An 18,166-nucleotide genomic window follows, 5' to 3' on the forward strand; every position below is an offset into this window, starting at 1 on the left:
TTTGTAATGCTCAGAGCACTTCGGCACAAGGTCCAGTATGACCAGAGCAATTAGATGTTCTTCCTGCCAGAAGCAAGCAAACCAAGTAAAACAACAAAACTGGTAAAAATAAAGCCAATGTTTGATAAAAACCCCAACAAACCAACCACTAACTGCCAAAACAAAAGTCAGAACAGGAACCTGAAACTAAATTAATCCATTCATATCTCGGTTTCATTTCAAAATAGCCAAGTGTGCCCAAGTATACCAAATGAAACACAGTTACAGAGTCACAGAGTCATTTGGGTTGCAAGGGACCTTTAAAGCCTATGTAGTCCTCACCCCCTTAAATAAGCAGGGACCTCTTCAACTAGACCAGGTTGATCAGGGTCCCATCCAGCCTGGTCTTGAGCACTTCCAGGGGCAGCCACAACTTCTCTGGGCAACCTGCGCCAGTGCCTCACAATCCTCACAGCAAAGAATTTCTTCCTTATATCTAGTCTAAATCTACATTCTTTTACTTAAAAACCATCAGGCCTTGTCCTATTGCAACAGGGCTGAAAAGTTTGTACCCATCACTTTTATAAGCCCCCTTTAAGTACTGAGAGGTCACAATGAAGTCTCCCCAGAGCCTTCTCTTCTCCAGGCTGACCAACTCCAGCTCTCTCAGTCTGTCTTCACAGGACAGATGCTCCAGCCCTCTGATCAGTCCCTGTCTTGTGGTCCATTCAACTTGAGAAGTGTGGGAAGAGAGACTGCCAGTGAAGAATAAGGCAAAAAAGGGGCTGAGTACCTCAGCCTTTCCCTTGTCTGTTGTGACCAGTTTCCCAGCCTTGCTTATTAGAGGGGCATATCTACATCACTTTTCATTTGCAAATGGTAACCAGCTTCAGTCAGTCTGTGGGTGTTACACATTGCCCCTTTGCAATTGAGATGTAATGAAGGGACTCCTGCACAAAAGATGCATCAATCCAGGGATCCTGTTGTGCTGCTCCACCTCTGATGCAAACAGAACAAACAGAAGGGCAGTCCCAAGCCACTGCAGAGACTAAGGACACACACAGCTACTGCAGGAGCATTCAGATAGACAAAGTTTTTTCAACTGACCTATAATTTCAGCTCGATTAGTAGATTTTCTCCAACTATGTAACTCAGTGCAGTCATTTGTCACTGAGCTCTGGGGAGCCATCCAGAAGGAAACAAGAACCGTTTCCCCGCTGCAGCCTGTCACCTGGGCAGTCAGCATCTCTCAGCACTTGTGCTGCTGTATAAATTACATCCCTCCCAGCTTGGTCAAGGATGTCCATCATTCAGCACATATGTAATCTTCACTATTTTATTGTCTCATTGATGGAAGAATTAGCTGCACAGTGGGAAACACATTAAGAAAGGACTACCAATTATTTTGCCCTGTTACTAACTTCTTTAATCCCCTGTAATCTCTTCTGAGGGGGGATTGATATCTACTCAAATCACTTCACAGGAGACATATATAATGTAACAGAAGCCCTACACACCAGGGAAAACAAAAAACCCTGCTACTGATCCTCCAGAGTACCAAATGCACCAGCCATTGCCGGTGAACAGATCATAATTTGCAAACACTGTGCAATGGCACTGTCCAAGCTAACCCCAGTTCCTTGATCCATTCAGTTGGGAAGGTCATCACCACCTAGTCCATAACCTCTGTTCCTCTAATAATGAACCAACCACAGCCTAAAAACAGGAATCTGGTTTTGTTCTAAGCACCTTGTGGGTGTTTCCCACCTGCATAGCAAGATTCTATTTATCCATTTCAGAAGCTGGTATAAAATGTGGTGAGGTTATTCAAAACCTTTTTCTGGTTTGGAGGTATAATGTGTGCATCTTGAAGCTGCAGGAACTATGGCACAGGATCCCCAAATAACATAACAGGAAAACTATAAAGAGATAAACATTTTACATTGGTTTTTTTTTTGGGGGGGGAGGGAGTTGGGAGGTGGTTGTTGGTTTGGTTTTTTTGGGGTTTTTTTGGTTTTTCTATATTGACATAGTGAATTGAAGCTGCTGATCACTTTTTCAGCTGAGATGGGAAAAAAAAAAAGAATGTAAGATTCAACCCAGAGAAGCTGGAGGTGATGTAAGTGGCAAGGGTAATACCAAGGCAGTGCCACGTCTCTCTTGATAACTGAACTTAGAATGCAGAGCAATTTTTGCATTTGGTTGTTCCCAGTATCCCAACTTTCAGAAAAGATTTACCAGATCTTTCTTCTCTGATTATCTAAACATCTCTGTCTTTTCCATAATATGTGCAATGAACACTGCTGGGAATGACCTTCAGTTACCACTCACATTTGACTCAGGCACTAATATAGTAGTCCATTAGTGTGGTTGAGCTATTCAAGTAAGCATTAAAATGTATATTCTTTAAATGACACACTTTTTGTCACTTCTCAGTGCAATTCCAGAAGTTTCTAATATACAGTACCTTAGATGGTAAAACTGGCTTACTTGTAGGACATCCGCTGTGTAACAAAAAAAATTAATTAGATCTGTCACTTTATTATGCTCATTTTGACGCATATCAGCCAACACATACTGACTTTCCAATTTAAAACAAAGATGTTTTCTGAAGTTGGTGATTAGATAAAGCCTGAGCTATTTTAGGGACACTTGGGAGGAGAGGTGTTCATAAGGAGTTGTCCACTGTGGGCAGTTTAAAGCCAAACCACATACAATTTATCCACCTGTTGCAAATGGATCCATCAACACGTGTAACAATCGTTAACATTTTACCAAAAATCTATCAGATTTAACCAAAGTAATGAAAGAGTCAAAATACATAGGAAAAAAATACATACAAATCCTTCACTACAAGCAAGGCTTCTTTCAACAAAACTCAGCAGCTAGAATATTTCTGTTTCTCACTACCTGTGTATGCATGATTTCATGCTCCTCTAATCTTAAGACTTATCATGATACCATAAAAAATACTTTATCAGCTCAGTATCTGTGCAGTTCTACACAATATTGATTACAGTATGCTTTGAAATAAAGATCCAGGGTCTGTAGTCTTAATTCTGGCTGTAGAGGAATAATTACTAATTAGACTCCAGTTCATCAGTGTGCAGTAACCATAGGGCAGCTAAAGGGGGTAAACCCCTGGGACTAGCAGGTTTTTTACTCTTTGGTGGCTACACTGTTTTCAGTGAGAGTGACTGGGGATGACGTTGTTTTCTAGAAATTCACAAAAATGCTACCCCAAAAGTCAGTTTATCCCTCTTAAAAAAATAATATATCACCAACTTTACGATGCTTGTGGAACTTTGTGAAATGCTTAACATAATGACTCTGGGCTCGATTTAAGATTTAGAATACTGCTATATACCAATGCAGACAAACACAAGGTGATTTGGGACTCTTCATAAAAATAGCAGTATTTATACACCCAGCTGCCTCTGTGATTTAATGGTAAAGCTGCTGACCTCATATGCAAAACCATATCATTATGACTGTGGCATCAATTCATTAATCAAAGTGACAGAGCATCTTATGATCAAATGAGAGAGGTTCCTCCACTTTTTATGACAGCAGTGCTTGTGATACAGCTATACTGGATCCATCTGTGATTGAACTGGAAACCAGCTATTTTCTATACTCAATGGAATTCTGATTTATGATGTGCTTGAAATTACTGTGGATTTCTATTAAAGACAAACACTTTGTGGTAAGGTACCATACTTACCTGTAATTTAGTTATGTAACAGTAGTATCCTCCATAGACCCCACATCCTTTGGGGTTTTATGTTTTTCAGATATGCAACTTTCAGAGCCAACTTGGCATTTTTTAAGAGCTTGGCCTTTTTCCTGAGGCCCTAAGAAAACCTCAAGCCATGAAGGAGCAGGGAATTTATACAGGTCTGCACAGACTCAATCAGCAGTTTCCTTTCCACTGACATCCACAGGAAGCCAGCACGTATGGAAAGATGGGGGCATGCAGACATCAACAATTACAGATAGGCCACTTTTCCCACATTTGGAAATGTACAGCTCAAGGCCAACTATTTAGTCAGTGTCTTTAGTGCACAAGAAACCTCTGCTAGCTGGCAGATTTTCTCTTTGAAAAGTTTATTCATTTATTCTATTACTCAGCATAGGCAATGGTAAAGTAAAGCTGCAGGACAACAGAAAAGGGTCAAAGAAAATGACATTTTTAGGTGAAGCTGTAATGTTCAGACACAAGAAGAACATTTGTAGTTGGTAAGTGTACCACTTCAAAATATGTTTTGTGCCTCTATTTTAGGTCTACTCACAGACCCAGCCACTGAAATAAAGCTTGGAAGAACAGCACACAAGCTCATACAGACTCATACATCCACTTGACTTACCTACACATTCTGAAGATGACAGGACCTACTGTAAAAAGAAGAAATTTATGTTCCAAGACTCCAGTCCTCTCATTAATTCATTTCACTTGTGCACTACTAGACTGGTTACAGAGACTTATTTCTGACTCAGTCTTTAGAAACACACCCTCTGGTATCATCTCTTCCAGCTGAGAATTCTTTACAGGACAAAAATGACTGACTCAGGACCTATCTAGAAAAAGAAACTGCAAATTTAGGGAACCAAGGTACAAAAAGGTAACGTACCCTTCCTCAATTGTAACAGAATTCATGATGATGCAGTTTGTTATCTTAACTTTGTCCTTTATGGTACACATGCTGCCGATGATGGAGTGTTTAATGGATGTCTTCTCCCCGATTTGTGTGGATGACCCAATGATACTGTCTGATCCCACCTGGGGAAGAAAACAACAGAAACTAGCAAAAGCACAAGGATTTCTCCAATATGTGTTCTCCATACACCTTGTCTAAACAGTGTGTCTCAAGCACTCATCAACAAAGTTTACCATGCTCTACCCTGAGGGATCCTTGGCAGACGAAAGACCCAGAAATTTGGGCAGTTGGACAGTCTTCTCAAGGTCCATTAGCTTGGTCAAACTCCATTAGCAGGTCTGGCTCTGTAGGTCTCATGCAGTAAGGTAAGAACAGTCCTGCTGGTACTCACTGGTTTCACTCAGATTTGCCCAGTGAGACCTGTCAAAGGGAAGCTTGAAGCTGGTCTTCAACCAAAATGCTTTAGCGAGAAGCAAAGCTAAAATACTGACCCCTTCTGGGTTTGGTGTCCTTTGGGAGGCAAACTGCTCAACTACTAGGAACTGCCATCAGGGAACAAGAGACTGCAGTGGGGTCTTGGGAGTAAGAAAGAATTTTTACCAAACATTTTAAAAGACAGAGATTAAAAGGCAGGAACCCATGGGTGAGTCTGCAGGAGATTCTGGGCTGGATCACCTGTACTGCCTTCCACACTTCAGAACTCAGCTTCACTTCTAACGATGGAACTGAATTTTAGCAAGCAATTTTTGAAGCAAAGTGTGTGCAAATTGTATTGAAAGAGTTGAGATGGAAAAAGGGAACACTTACCATGCCTCTGTCAGTGATCTGTGCAGACCCATGAACCAGTGGCTCTTCCAGACCCAGATTAAGCAATAGCTTGGGAACCTGGATGGAAAAACCCACACCACAAGTTAACATGACAGTGCTGTACCCACACATTACATAAACAGCTCAAAGATGGTTTGGGTTTCTATTGCACTACTGCATCTGTCACAAACATTTTAATTTACAGGAAAAGGTAGGTTACTGCATTTTAAATGTCCACCAAGTGTGATTTGTTATCTTCCACTTTTGTAAAGGAGACAGGTACACACCGCCACTGCAGTGCACTGTGTGTCTCCTCTCAACTTGGCTTCCCACCTGTGGAGAAGCAGTGGATCAGCAGCAGCAGGTTGGCTCCAGCTGAACACAGTGACATCCTGCACGTTACTACAATATCCGGCATCTGCCATTGCAATTGCTGCTCAATGTGTTTTACGCTGTCCAGTAAAGCAAGGGAGGGAAGCAAGTAATACCAAATATAAATCTGTAAACTGGCTTAAAAAGATGACTATGTTAAACCCGCTCCACAAGGCAGCACACTGAGGTAGAGGCAACAAAATTGTATTTCAGGTGTTTAAGCAGAAAGAAACTGAAGTTGATCAAGTGGCTATTCCAGATGGTAGAAAGCTGCACAAGAAAAGGCTCTTGACAGGGAGAAGGCAGGTGTTAGATAAGCAGGCAAAGCAGCGATGGTAATAGAGAGAGACACAGCCCATGAGGTAGCCAAGAACAAATCTATGGAGAGCAATTCTGAACTGGCTCCTGAAAAGAAAGAGGAGCCTGCGTTGCAGGAGGATGGGATATCACTCCATCATTCCTCCTTTTGTGGGTGAAAGAGCAGCCTGAGGCATTCTGCATCTCCTGGCGTCAGGCTGGGGCCAAGGTCACACACCACAGAGGAGGTGATGACAGCCCAGATGGGGAGTTCAGGGGAGGTGGGAGCCTTGCAGCAGTGCACAGACACGGTGCTGCAGTTACTGGCAGGGGTGATGCAATGTATGATGTGTCTCGGTAGGACAGAGATGGCAGTCAAAGAAACACAGGGGACTCAGAAGGTGGCAAAGTGATGCATTAGGGCTAAGAGGTCCGTGTGCCACAGCAAACTGAACTCCTGAGAGAGAGGCAGTGTGTGCTGGGTTGCTGAGGAGCTCCCCACATGCTGTTTGGCCAGCCAGGATGTGTGCACGGACTGTCCATCTGGGAGGTCAGCTGGAGTCTCAGCACAGTGATGGTGCAACTGGGTTTGCCTAAAGGGAGGGAGCAGCACTCATTAAGTCTCTCTTTTCTTTACACAGGCACCTATTTTTACAAAACTCTTAGAAAAGTTTATCTTTGAGATCTTTATTGCTCTGTTGAATTTGGCTGAATGTTGCCAGCAATTTCCAAAGTTGCTATGAAGGAACTGCCATACAGTACAACTGTGTAAAATGACCTCCTTAGAAAGCTGGGATAACAAGGGCTGATGGCTAGGGAGTGAACCTCAACAAGCAAATCCCACAGATCTGAAGAAGATGGGATCAGATCAGAAAATACATCTCAAGATCTCAAATGAGATGATAGTTGCAGGAAATTATTTGGATATTCATAATATGACCAGCCTGTTTCCCTTCCAGCATGCAAGGATGGATAAATAGTGCTGGTTTTCACACGGTAAGAATTTTCACAATTGATGCTTCATCCAGATGAGTGAGGTGAGCTCAGATGAACTCACACATCTGAGGTATCATTTCTATTTGGCTGTTGTCCCCAGTAGACATTTTCACATCTGTAGCTCTTTACATCTTGTAGTTGGTCCTTCCCACTGGATTTGTGTTTTGTTTATTTTTTAAAAAATAAGAGTAGATTAGATCCTTCAGTCCAAGGTGCAGGCACTAGAGAAAACCATCAGCTTACCAGAACACCACAAACTCGGCCAATCCACCCAGATGATGCTGGCTGGGTGAAGGGACGTTGTCCTCACCTGACACACAGATCCAAGCAAGGAACACACACCAAAGAATACCTACAGCACAGGTTGGAAAGATTCCTGCTATCCACTGTTGATCTGTGGGAAGGGAAAGACATGAAGAAAGGCTCTTGCCCTCCTCAGTGGAAAGGTGTGTGGTGAAATAAATAAAGGATTTTACTGGTCAGAGCAAAGACCTTATTAGAATCAGTCAATGGTAGTGCAGCCTGAGGGGTAACCCAAGAAAGCTACCAGCTCAAGCATTTTACTCTGAAAAGGAAGGTTAGACTGGGGGCAGGAGTCAGAGGGAGTGCCTGGGTCAAAGCAAGGTTTAAGATGTGTTTGGATTTAATTCATCTTACAAAGAAACTATTTCCTGCTATTGAAGATAACTCCCTCCTGAACCCACCTGCCCACACACAGGCTGCAGGCATCCAGAAAACCAGCTGGAAGTGAAATGATGTGAGCAAACTGTTTCCTCACCAGAAGGGTGAGGGTTAGGATGCCATTCCTTCCTGCAGCTACTGGACTGGAGTGCTACTGCTCCATAACCCTGTCTTTTTGGACCTCAATGCTACAGGTCCTGGCTTTGCAGCAAGGGAATCAGAATCTGGTCCGTGAAGACCAAGACAAGGGTAAACAAGATACAAAAAGTCTTCCTTAATGACCAACAAAACAGGTAAAAAAAGTAGATCAAATTAATTGTGTATCTTTTATGAGGATTAGCAAACAAAATGTGGTGGCACTGAAAAAAGGTACTCCTTTCTCACAACTCCTCATTAAGGTCCATTTTACATTTTATCTCAACATAGTTTCCTTCAAAATTTTACCATCCTGAAAAAGGTAAAAATTCAAAGAAAATCCTTTACAAAGTTGAAGGCCCCAGTGTGATTTCAAAACACTAATTCTTTGTACCACCCAGGAGCAAACATATTTCCTGAACTGACCAAAACGTAGAATATTTAGGTTAAAAAAAAAACCAAAACCAACCAAAAAAACAAAAAACCAACACAAAAAAGCCCACATGGAGTCTGACTGGCTTAAGTCAATAACTTTTTACTGAAGTGGCTGCTGCCAAATGTACACGCACACTTCCCCTAGCAAGCGGTGTTCACCTTTAACCCTTTGGGCACACTTGTTCCTGCTATTCTTGGGGAAAGTTTTCTCCTTCTGACAGGCAGCAATGCTGCCTCTCTTCCTCATGTCTCCAGCCACAAAGCAAATAATTTTATTTCTGTGTTCCTCTACAGGCACCAAGGACAAAGAGCTCCAGTGTGTAAACTCACGTTGCCATGCTGCAATTCTGATTTGCATGAATTAATCCATTCATGTTATTTAAACAAAATCAGCTCAATCTGAGAGCAAATGCAAGGCAGTGACCACTTCCAGGATTACCAATACAACATTATCGCTCTCCCAGCCCCACTTCCAGAAATCCTGAGTCCTTCCTTATTGCACTCCTAGGTCTTTCAAAACTAGAGGAAGCTGTCCACTCCTGATAGCAATGAAGTTCATCACTAGCAGAGCAAAGTGAGAACTTGTACATTGCATCAGCCAGTGTAGTAAAACCCCCCCAAAAGACCTAAATCTCCACCCCACAAACATATTAAGAGCTTTTATTCAGCAGCTCATTAGGTAGTACAGCATTTCTCTAATCCTCCCCAGTGATTTTTTTATTTTATGAATTCTCAGTAGTGTGAAAGTGAAAGCTGCAACAGATGCTGCAACAGATCAACCTTTCACCTCTGTGTTTACCCAAAGTACCACTGTAGTGAAACCTTTTCATAAAATAATTCTTTCATTATGGAAATCATTAGGCAATTTAAATGTAAGGGTAGTTTAAGTCTTCCAGTAAATTGCTAATAACCTTTGTCATTATCACTGACAAACATCTACTAGGAAGAGTCCAGTCAGAACTGATCTTGCCTTTAGGAATGGAGGACATTGATTAGATAAGCTACCAAAGCTACTTCCATCCTTATTTTCCACACTTCTTGGCTCTTTGGCTGCACGTCTTGCCCCAGCCCCTCAAAAACACAGGAGTGTGTGGGGTGAAGGTTTTCTTAGCTAAATCAAAGCCATGGAGTAAATTAGTGACAGACCTGTTTCCTGGCCTCACATCCCTATCCAGCAAGCAGTAGGGCGATGTGCCTAGATAAGATGGCAGTGGTTCAATTCCCACATACTCCTCAGCTGTATCGCAGGGAGCCACTCCTGGAGGGCAAAATGTGCCATAAACTACTGCTGTATTCCCAGGAGGCAGTTCTGTATTTTCCTCACCTGTCTGTTTGCTTCAATATACAGCCCAAGAGTGTTCACTCGGTAGCACAGCCCCTCTTTCATTATATGGACGTAGCAGCGCACTTTTCCTTCGTGGAGAGTTTCAGTCATATCTCCTCTGTGATCATTCCAACACGAGTTATCTGGAGCAGGTTTCAGCAAGCTATTATCTTCCTTTATGAAACTATAAATGTCTGGAGAACACACACATGGCATGAAGTTAAGACAGGACTTAATGAAATACTTTCTGAAGAGGAATACCATTAAAATAGTGTTGGTGAAGGGAAATCTTTGCCTCACCTCATCTCAATGGCTGGATACTTAGCAATCATTAACAGATTTTATCACATGTAGTGAGTAAGTGCTTATTTTTATTCTGCAGGTGTGAATCAAGGAATCAGGGCAGATGCAATGTTTTGCCCAAGGTCACACAAGGAGACAGCGGAAATGTTAAAAATAGGTTCCAAGACCTGAGATCCTGTCCAGTTCCCAGTGCAGGGTGGTTAAGGCTTAGCCTGTTGTCCTATGCAATTTTAGGAACTCCCTCCTAAAATTACATTTTCAAAACTGCATTTATATATCCTGTACTCTGGAAGAAAAAATACAGAGCCCCTAGCTGACTTGTTTATGATTTACATCAAAATAAGGAAGGACAAAAGAATTTATAGAATGCATAATACTGTTTGAAAAAGAAATCTGCTAGAATCTTTCTTATCATGAGAAAAAAAACCCAGATCTCCAAACTAGTGTTGCAGGCTAATTCTGTACTTTACTCAATAACTCAGCTGCAGCATATGGACTTTAAAACTTTCACATACCCAAATTTTTGATACTTGTACTGACCTAGGGATGCTTGTTCTCTTTTCTTTTGGTCCTCTTCTTTGTTATCTAGTCCTTGTTGCAGTGATGTGGGAGAAGAGAACTGTTTCCTAACCAGATGTGGAATCAGTTCACTCCGGAGAGATGTGATTGTCCTGGGGAAGGAGATGCACACATGAAGTTCACGAATGCTAAAACTTCCATGGTTTTTTTTCTTTGCATAACATTATCAGACATTTTGCACATTTTTCATGAGGATAAATCAAAATGCCAGGTATTGCAAGACACTAAGACAATGTCCACTAATTACATGCTTCCTTAATGCATTAAAATATAAAGAAAGATAGAAAATAAGGAAAAAACTTCATCTTTAGAACTAATTCCCCTATACTTTAACAGAGATACCTATAATTTATTATAGCATCACACTGCAATTCATACGTGCATGCAAATGGAATGCAGAAAGTACCAACATTATAATGACAACAACTGAAATTCTCCTTATGTGGCTTAAAAAACTACATCAATTGACATAAAGAGAGAATAAAGAGTGTATAGAGGAAAAACTAAAGCAGTTCCTCTTCTTTGTGATAAAAACATGGAAATGCTCAAGGATATATGAAATATCAGATCCTTAAATTTATGATGCATACATTAATGGTATTCTTGTTCACATGAAACTTTCAGAACATTTTAAAGATTCAGTCCTTTTACCATGAGAAATCAGCACGTTTTAACTAGTTTAGGTCCTAAGACTTTGATGTTCTTTAGGTGTTCTGATGCAAAACACATCAGTGAATAGAAAGCTTCCAAAGGCTTCAGCTGGCAACACACCCATCTTCCTTGCCTACAAATTTCAACTTTTATTATACCCATTCTGGCATTCCAATACGAGGAGGGAGAGAAAACACAAGGGGTTTTAACCCAAGCTACATATGCCTTAAACAAGGACCCCGATCTCTACATTATCTTTACTCTTGCATTGACTTATACATTGCAATGAATCAAGAAAAAACTCTCCTAAATGACAAATACCAGCGTAGACGGTCTATTGTACAATGGGATTATAACCCTGTTAATTCAGTTTTGACTACGAGAAGATAATTTTATTTTTCAATAAAGTATTTGGGAAAAAAACCCAAATCAACAGCTTTTACAGTTGGAGTGCAGTCTTAAAAGAGCTTTATCGTTGTTGTTTCATTATTTTAACAATCTCCATTTAGTTACTGAATTGTGGATTATTTAAAGTAGTACTTGGGAAAATCATGCGGAAAATGAACTCAAACTTGGCATGTGTAAGAGGAAGTGTTAAACTTCAGAGGAAGGACTGGGAGAACTAATACACCGAGCTTGGCTAGAGGAACTCAACAAACAATAACCCACAAAGAAAGAGGAGTTATTTAGAATGGAAAACAGCAAAACTAGGAACTAACTAATAGGTTGCATTACAAAAGGAAAGTACTAGAATGAGTATCATGAAAATTATTTTGGTTGGCAAAATCTCCAGCGAAGGGGGACCTTACACAGTTCAAACTTTAAGAAACATCCAGTTCAAAAACCACCCAGGCTCCTGTTCAGGTCAACAATAGTGAAGCAAGCCCTAAGGACCAAAGCAGTCTTTCTCGCCTTTAACTTTGAAGGGAAGATTCATATGTGATTGCCAGCTCAGCCCTGTGAACAAATACAGTGTGTTCCTTTTTCCTGACAAACTTTTCCTTCAGTCCTCAACGGCAGGTTGTGCCACATCCTCCGTCCTGCAGTCGGATGATCAAGCCCACCCCCGGCTCCGAAATTCTGCTTTTATTTTTTATTACAGGCAAGGAAAAAGCTCTGCGTCTTCAGCCTCTCCTCCTTCTTGAAAACAAGATTATAATCACCTTCAGATAGCTGAATTTCAGGAACTAATGAAGCAAAACACTTCGTTCTTTAATCACCAAATTTCTCCCTGCTAACCACTTACAGGCGCGCTCTGCCCCGGCCGCCCCGGCCCCGCGCTCCCACACACGTGTGGCTGTGCAGATGGGCAGTTTACTAGCTCACAATGTTTGCCTGCAGCTGTGCCATTCAGCAATGATTTCCTGCTTGGGTTTTATACTTCATCCAAAACCGACAATCCTCTGTTTCCCTCAGAGGCTGGCTATGGCATTTATAAGATATATTACCTATAAAATACCCAAGTATTTGGCAGTCTTAAACAGTCTGATGCAGAGGACAACACAACACGGTAGGAAATGAAAGCAGTGGAAAGGGGGAAAGACAAAGTTTTGCCTGGTTTTTGATGGTCTAATCTTTCTTAGACAAACTCCTGAAGCTTTCCTGTAATTCTCTGAAGTGCTAGCCACATTCCTTTGCCAAAGGTGGAGCAAAGCTCTGGGTCATCCATAAGATGTGGCTCAGAAACACACCCTTCTTACTGGAAAAGGAAAAACAGGAAGGTTCGCCTTTGCTTGCTGTTTAAGCAATTTATATGCAACATTAAAGGAATTTGCCTTTGGAAAATATTAAAAATACACAGTAAGGCCCTCTGTGAGAAAAATTTGGGAATTTTTCGTAACGGATCTCGCAAATGTAGATATACGAAGTGATAGAGTGAGACTATTATCTGACTGTCAACAGTGGGGGAAACCAAACATCTGGCTGGGACTAGGAAGGAAATTTAAATCAAAGGAGGCACAGGACTGAAGACCCTCCATTAAGAGAGAAAAAAATTAGCAGAGTTTGGAAGAACCAACTGGCCTGTAATCTAAGATACAGGAGACAACAAATCAAAAAGGTTCTGGTCTAGCGTGCTAAAAATTCTTGCAATCAAATCCTGAACTTCACATACCTATATTAAAAAGAAATGAGCATAAGAGTGCATAGGGTGAAGAAAGCAACCTTTTTTATTCTCTTCAGGTTTTAAAACTTGGGTCCCCCGTTTCCTAAAGCTTGTCGTTTTCTTTAGCACCAAGATGTGGAAATGAAATACCCACTGAGATCAACATAAGGAGAAATCTTGTATAACCCGGAGAAAGAAAGTAGAGGGGTGGGTGGAAGGAGAGGAGGGCACACAAAATTTTGGCAGAAATTCAATTCTAAGCCAGCTTGGAGTAAGCATGCTCTTGACACCTCACCGCAAAATCCAGATGGTAGAGAGCATAAACATGAACCTGTTTTCGAGAAACACTTGCCAAAATAAATATGTTTTCATAAAATCTAGCCCCAGCAACAAGCCCTTTTCCATGATCTTTCATTCCCTAAACTCTGATTTTCGAAGTTCTGTTTTCACCTCAACAGAAAGCCGCGGGTTTTCAGTTAAACCACCAAAGATGGAGAGTGGCATTAAATGGCTGCTCGTAAATGAAGGGAGGGACATGCACTTTATGTGGCTTCTGCCCTCTGAGAACAAGAGGAGATGGCAGCAATTTCGAAAGGGGTTGATACTGATCACATTTTAAGCACGTAAAAAGAAGTATCTCTGGGGTGGAATCTGCCATTCACCCAGCAGGTCACAGACAGGGGGTGTTGGCAAGAGATGGTGCATAAGTGGGGGAAATGAAGACAACTGGGCTGTTGAAATTCACGGTGCAAGCGCAAGAAAAAGCTGGGAGTTCAAGAGAAGATTTTTTTAAAAGCAAAAGAACCTTCTGGAAAAGTCTATATTAAATGTACCTAAGAGCTCAGAGCACACATCAGTCACTTGGAGTCAGCTATGCAGACTGTAGACTCAGACCCAGGCATTATAAACCTAGAATATTCAAGGTTGATTTTATTTAAAACCTAAAACATTAAGGTACAAAAATGGATATTTGGACAGACAACTATAATTTTACCAAGTACTGTTATTAATAGAGAGACATAACTAAACCTTTAGAATCCCTTTACCCCTGGTCTCTGTGCACTGCTACGTATTCCCACTGTTTCTGGGATTTTTACATCTCAGAAAAGGCAGAGATAAGGCTCGTGCTAAATTAAAAGTTTTACTTGTGAAGAACATTAGGTGAAAACACGCTAGATCTTTAAGTTTCATATTTAAACACAGCTATGCAGAGGCTTTCAGTGACTTTTAACCATAAATAAACTTACAATCGTCTATGATATGGCAGAATTAAGTTTGTATCTATGTATATTATATTATATTACATTACATTATGGCCCACAGAGGGCCAACTTTTACTTGTTGCTGAAATGCAACTGCCTCTGGGATGAAGGGAAGCTTATTGAAACTTCAGCAAGAAATGAAGAACAATGTAGCCAACTGAAACATAAGAAGAGTTTTGGGGAAAAAACCTAATACTGACCACTCAAAAAAAGCAAAACGTATTCCCCAATTATGCTTCAATGGGCTGTGATTTCTGCTCTTAGACATATGTATTACTGGAGACTCTGTCTGTCATATGACACAGAAAATAATGGTTCTGACCAAACCTGGTAAAGAGAAATATTTTGTAAAGTATTTTCTAATAATAGAAGAGTCTATTTAAGTCTAAATTTAGGTGAGCTTGCACAAGTCTAGGCACCAGTAGGTGCTGTTTGGCTTGGCCCACAGCAGGAAAGGGAGCATCCACAGCTTTTACTTCCTGCAGCTAGTTCTCACCAGCTTTGGACACCCTGAACACAAGTGTCAGTTCCATTTACCGGCTGTCATTCATTTTCATTTTCCATGTTTAATGTTAAACACCATAAAATAGTATTAATGAGTATTAGCATTTTAATATCCTCCCTGTTTTATTAATCTGTGATGAAGCATGAAATCTACCACTGCTGCCAGCACCCACCTGTGAAATCTGCTGTTACCCTCCATGGAGAGTTGCAGGGGGTCCCCTGCTACCATCCTTAGCACAATCGTCTACACCTACAGGTGCAGAGTGTGTTTGTGATTCCCCACTACAAACAAGCAGATCATTAGCCCTTTTATACCTACTTTTGCCTTTATTTTATTTTATTTTTTAACAGGCAAATGTTAGCTCTTGTACAGCTATGCAAGCGTACACTGGGTTGGGTTCTGATTTTAGCTCCATGGCCTTCAACAGAGATTCTTCAGATCACATCAAAAGGAGAACATGAGGCTGTATTTCAGACTGGTGCTCATAATTAATGTTAGAAATGTATACATAAATACAACTAAACAAATCCTAAGGCAAATTACAGTTTTGGCCAGAAAGAAGTTGCATGTTTATGCAGAACAATAAAGATGTAAGAAAAAGGGAGGGAGGAAGAAAAAAAAAAAAAGAGGGTGTGTTGGAAGAAAGAGAAAAGTTAATTCTGAACCCTGTAGGTACATAGTTCATGGTTCTCATCGCTTAAAGGATAAAGCCAAATAACATTTAAAAATTCCATGTAAGCTGGGAGCTCTCTTGTTGAATCTCAACGTTATTTTCTCCTGATCCTTTGATGGAGATTAAAAATTTCCATGTGAATACAAAGAAAGAAACAACAGTTACTCTGAGATTTTTTTCCCCCCGAGCATTTAATGCTCCAAACTAGAGCAGCTAGCCACCATTCCCATCTCCTCCCCCCTCCTTAAAGAAAAAAAAGTCAACTCACTTTGAAGAAAAGACAAAACAGGGTCAGGGCAAGGGGGATTAGGGAAATGATATTTATATCATGGACCAAATTAAAATGTCAATGCAAGAGGCAGGCAAACAGCCCTTGCCACACATATACACCAGGCATGTTTCCTCAAGGAAACAGGAAAGAGATTTGAAAAGAGTTAATGCAGTTCTGAGTTAATACCACCTGCCTCAGACTCAACACCACTTAAAAGACAGTGTTTGGGTCCATTTCCCACAACGTGGTTTTAACAAGCTCGATGGAAAAAGCAATTACAGGTCTTTTCCCCTTCTTCTCACTGATTCACTACTGGAATTTCTGAGACATGCTAAGAATGTGGAGAAAGCATGGAAGGGCTACATACAAAAGGAAAAAAATCAAATGATAAATTTATAGGGTGTGTGCCACATCCCTGCAGAAGGCTAATTCTGCTCTTATATCTTGCAATAATCCTTTTGCCTTTGTTTGGTGTACCCAGGACCAATTATAATACAGGAAAACTCCAAAGCAACCAGGCAAGCTAATAAACTACCAGGCAGTTACTTGTGCCTAATTCAATAACCTGCAACACCCATCATACCATCAAACATCTGTTATATCTTGCTATGTTTTATTCGTCCTGTTCTACTCTCAAAATTTCTATCACAAAAAGAGTAAACATATTTCTACCCGCCCCTCAGTTTCACAGTAATTAATTATTTGTCAGTGTCTCTTTTTATTTTTGGAGCTAAAAGCCTACGGAGAAGACAAGGAAACTTTGAGAAATGTTCTACTAAGAGGCAATTCCACATGACTGCAAGTTGTGCTTCGTTTGTCTTTCCATGCTATTTTCTAACTACAGCGTTCAAGTCTGACAGCAACACAGTCCCAACGCTCATAAGAGCGTGTGTGACTCATTCAAAAGCCATTACACGGCAAGCCAGTAAAACTGCACAGCTTTGCTTTGCAGGCTCGAGTTTATGAATGACTTCCCAAAAACTGCAGAATCACCACCAAAACCCTGCGTTCCGGATGACGGAGGAAAAGCAGAAGACACGCAAGTGGCAGTCACAGACACGGCAACACGGAGAGGATCCAGATCAAAGTATGAAAGGGATGGTATGGATGCAAACCACATGAAAAGCTGTTCTCAAGTTCCACCAAGTCTGGATGCAGTTAAAGGAGCAGGGATCTAACTTCCACTTCTGCCAAAAAGCCCTTTGGGAAACAAGGCAGCTTTCTGAAAAATTGACCACAGAAATTAAAACTCCTCAATTACATACTCAAATCCTTTGAAAGCGTGCACACACTCAGCTCAGGTCATCTAAGTAACCTTAACTCTGCCCTCTTGCCAAACAGCCAGGAACACCCCACAGCTCCCAACTAATACGGCTTTTGCATGGGAATGCCAGCAAGTTTAGACATTTTTAGAACTTCTCTCTGACCAAAAAGTCTCTGAGGCCGTCGGAGGCCACCCAGGGTGTTTGGCAGGTTGTGCACGCTGCTGAGGAATGGATCTCATTCATTCCCAGACAGCATCCCATTCTTCTAAAACAAGCGCACCTGCAACAAACGTGATTCCTTGCCAGAACTCATCTTTCCCCATTCTCTCCCACCTCCGCCTTTGCAGCCATCTGTGTCTGAGTTACCAACTTTTTTCTCAGTGCCTTAGAAATCAGGCTCCTTTTCTGAAAGAGAAACAGAGGCATTCTGATAATATGCCTAAACAAACACGCTATACAATGCATTTGTTGACACGTCCATAAACCGATGAATTACGTAAACTTAAGGTGGGTAATTATATATTTAGATAAATTGACGAACACTTCAGACTTGTTTGTATAAGACATGTCAGAAAATACAGACATGGCTGTAGCTTCACATGGGCAACCTCTTTCACCCCACTCCACTGAGACTGCATTAAAGGCACTGTAGCTGTCCACATCACTTTGCTGTTTCTCCATGGAGGTACAGCGTTTGGGGGACTGCAATCAAATGGACCTATTCTTGGTTTGATTTAAAAACTTCTGGGAGATAAAGAGGAAGCTCTGGTGTGTAATTTAGTCCTGCTTCCACCTGTACAAGTACCATTTCTACACCCTTCTCCACAGCAGTCATTCTACCTTAACAAATTCCTATCCTCTCCATTGAT

The 18,166-nt window shown here is 41.1% G+C and overlaps 1 protein-coding gene across 1 annotated transcript in view; it reads right to left on the reverse strand.

The window, feature by feature from the left end:
* EIF2B3 (eukaryotic translation initiation factor 2B subunit gamma) overlaps positions 1-18,166 on the reverse strand; it is a 99,925-nt gene that overhangs the window by 21,325 nt on the left and 60,434 nt on the right. Inside the window, exons 6-9 of the mRNA XM_027747242.2 lie at positions 10,528-10,658; positions 9,685-9,878; positions 5,445-5,522; positions 4,611-4,759 (exon numbers count right to left, since the gene is read on the reverse strand). Coding sequence (XP_027603043.1) covers positions 4,611-4,759; positions 5,445-5,522; positions 9,685-9,878; positions 10,528-10,658 — 552 coding nt within the window. The remainder of the gene's footprint in view (positions 1-4,610; positions 4,760-5,444; positions 5,523-9,684; positions 9,879-10,527; positions 10,659-18,166) is intronic.

The sequence above is a fragment of the Pipra filicauda genome, unplaced genomic scaffold (assembly GCF_003945595.2).
Source record: "Pipra filicauda isolate LSUMZ 115617 unplaced genomic scaffold, ASM394559v2 scaffold36_size6622888_pilon, whole genome shotgun sequence".
Lineage (NCBI taxonomy): Eukaryota > Metazoa > Chordata > Aves > Passeriformes > Pipridae > Pipra > Pipra filicauda.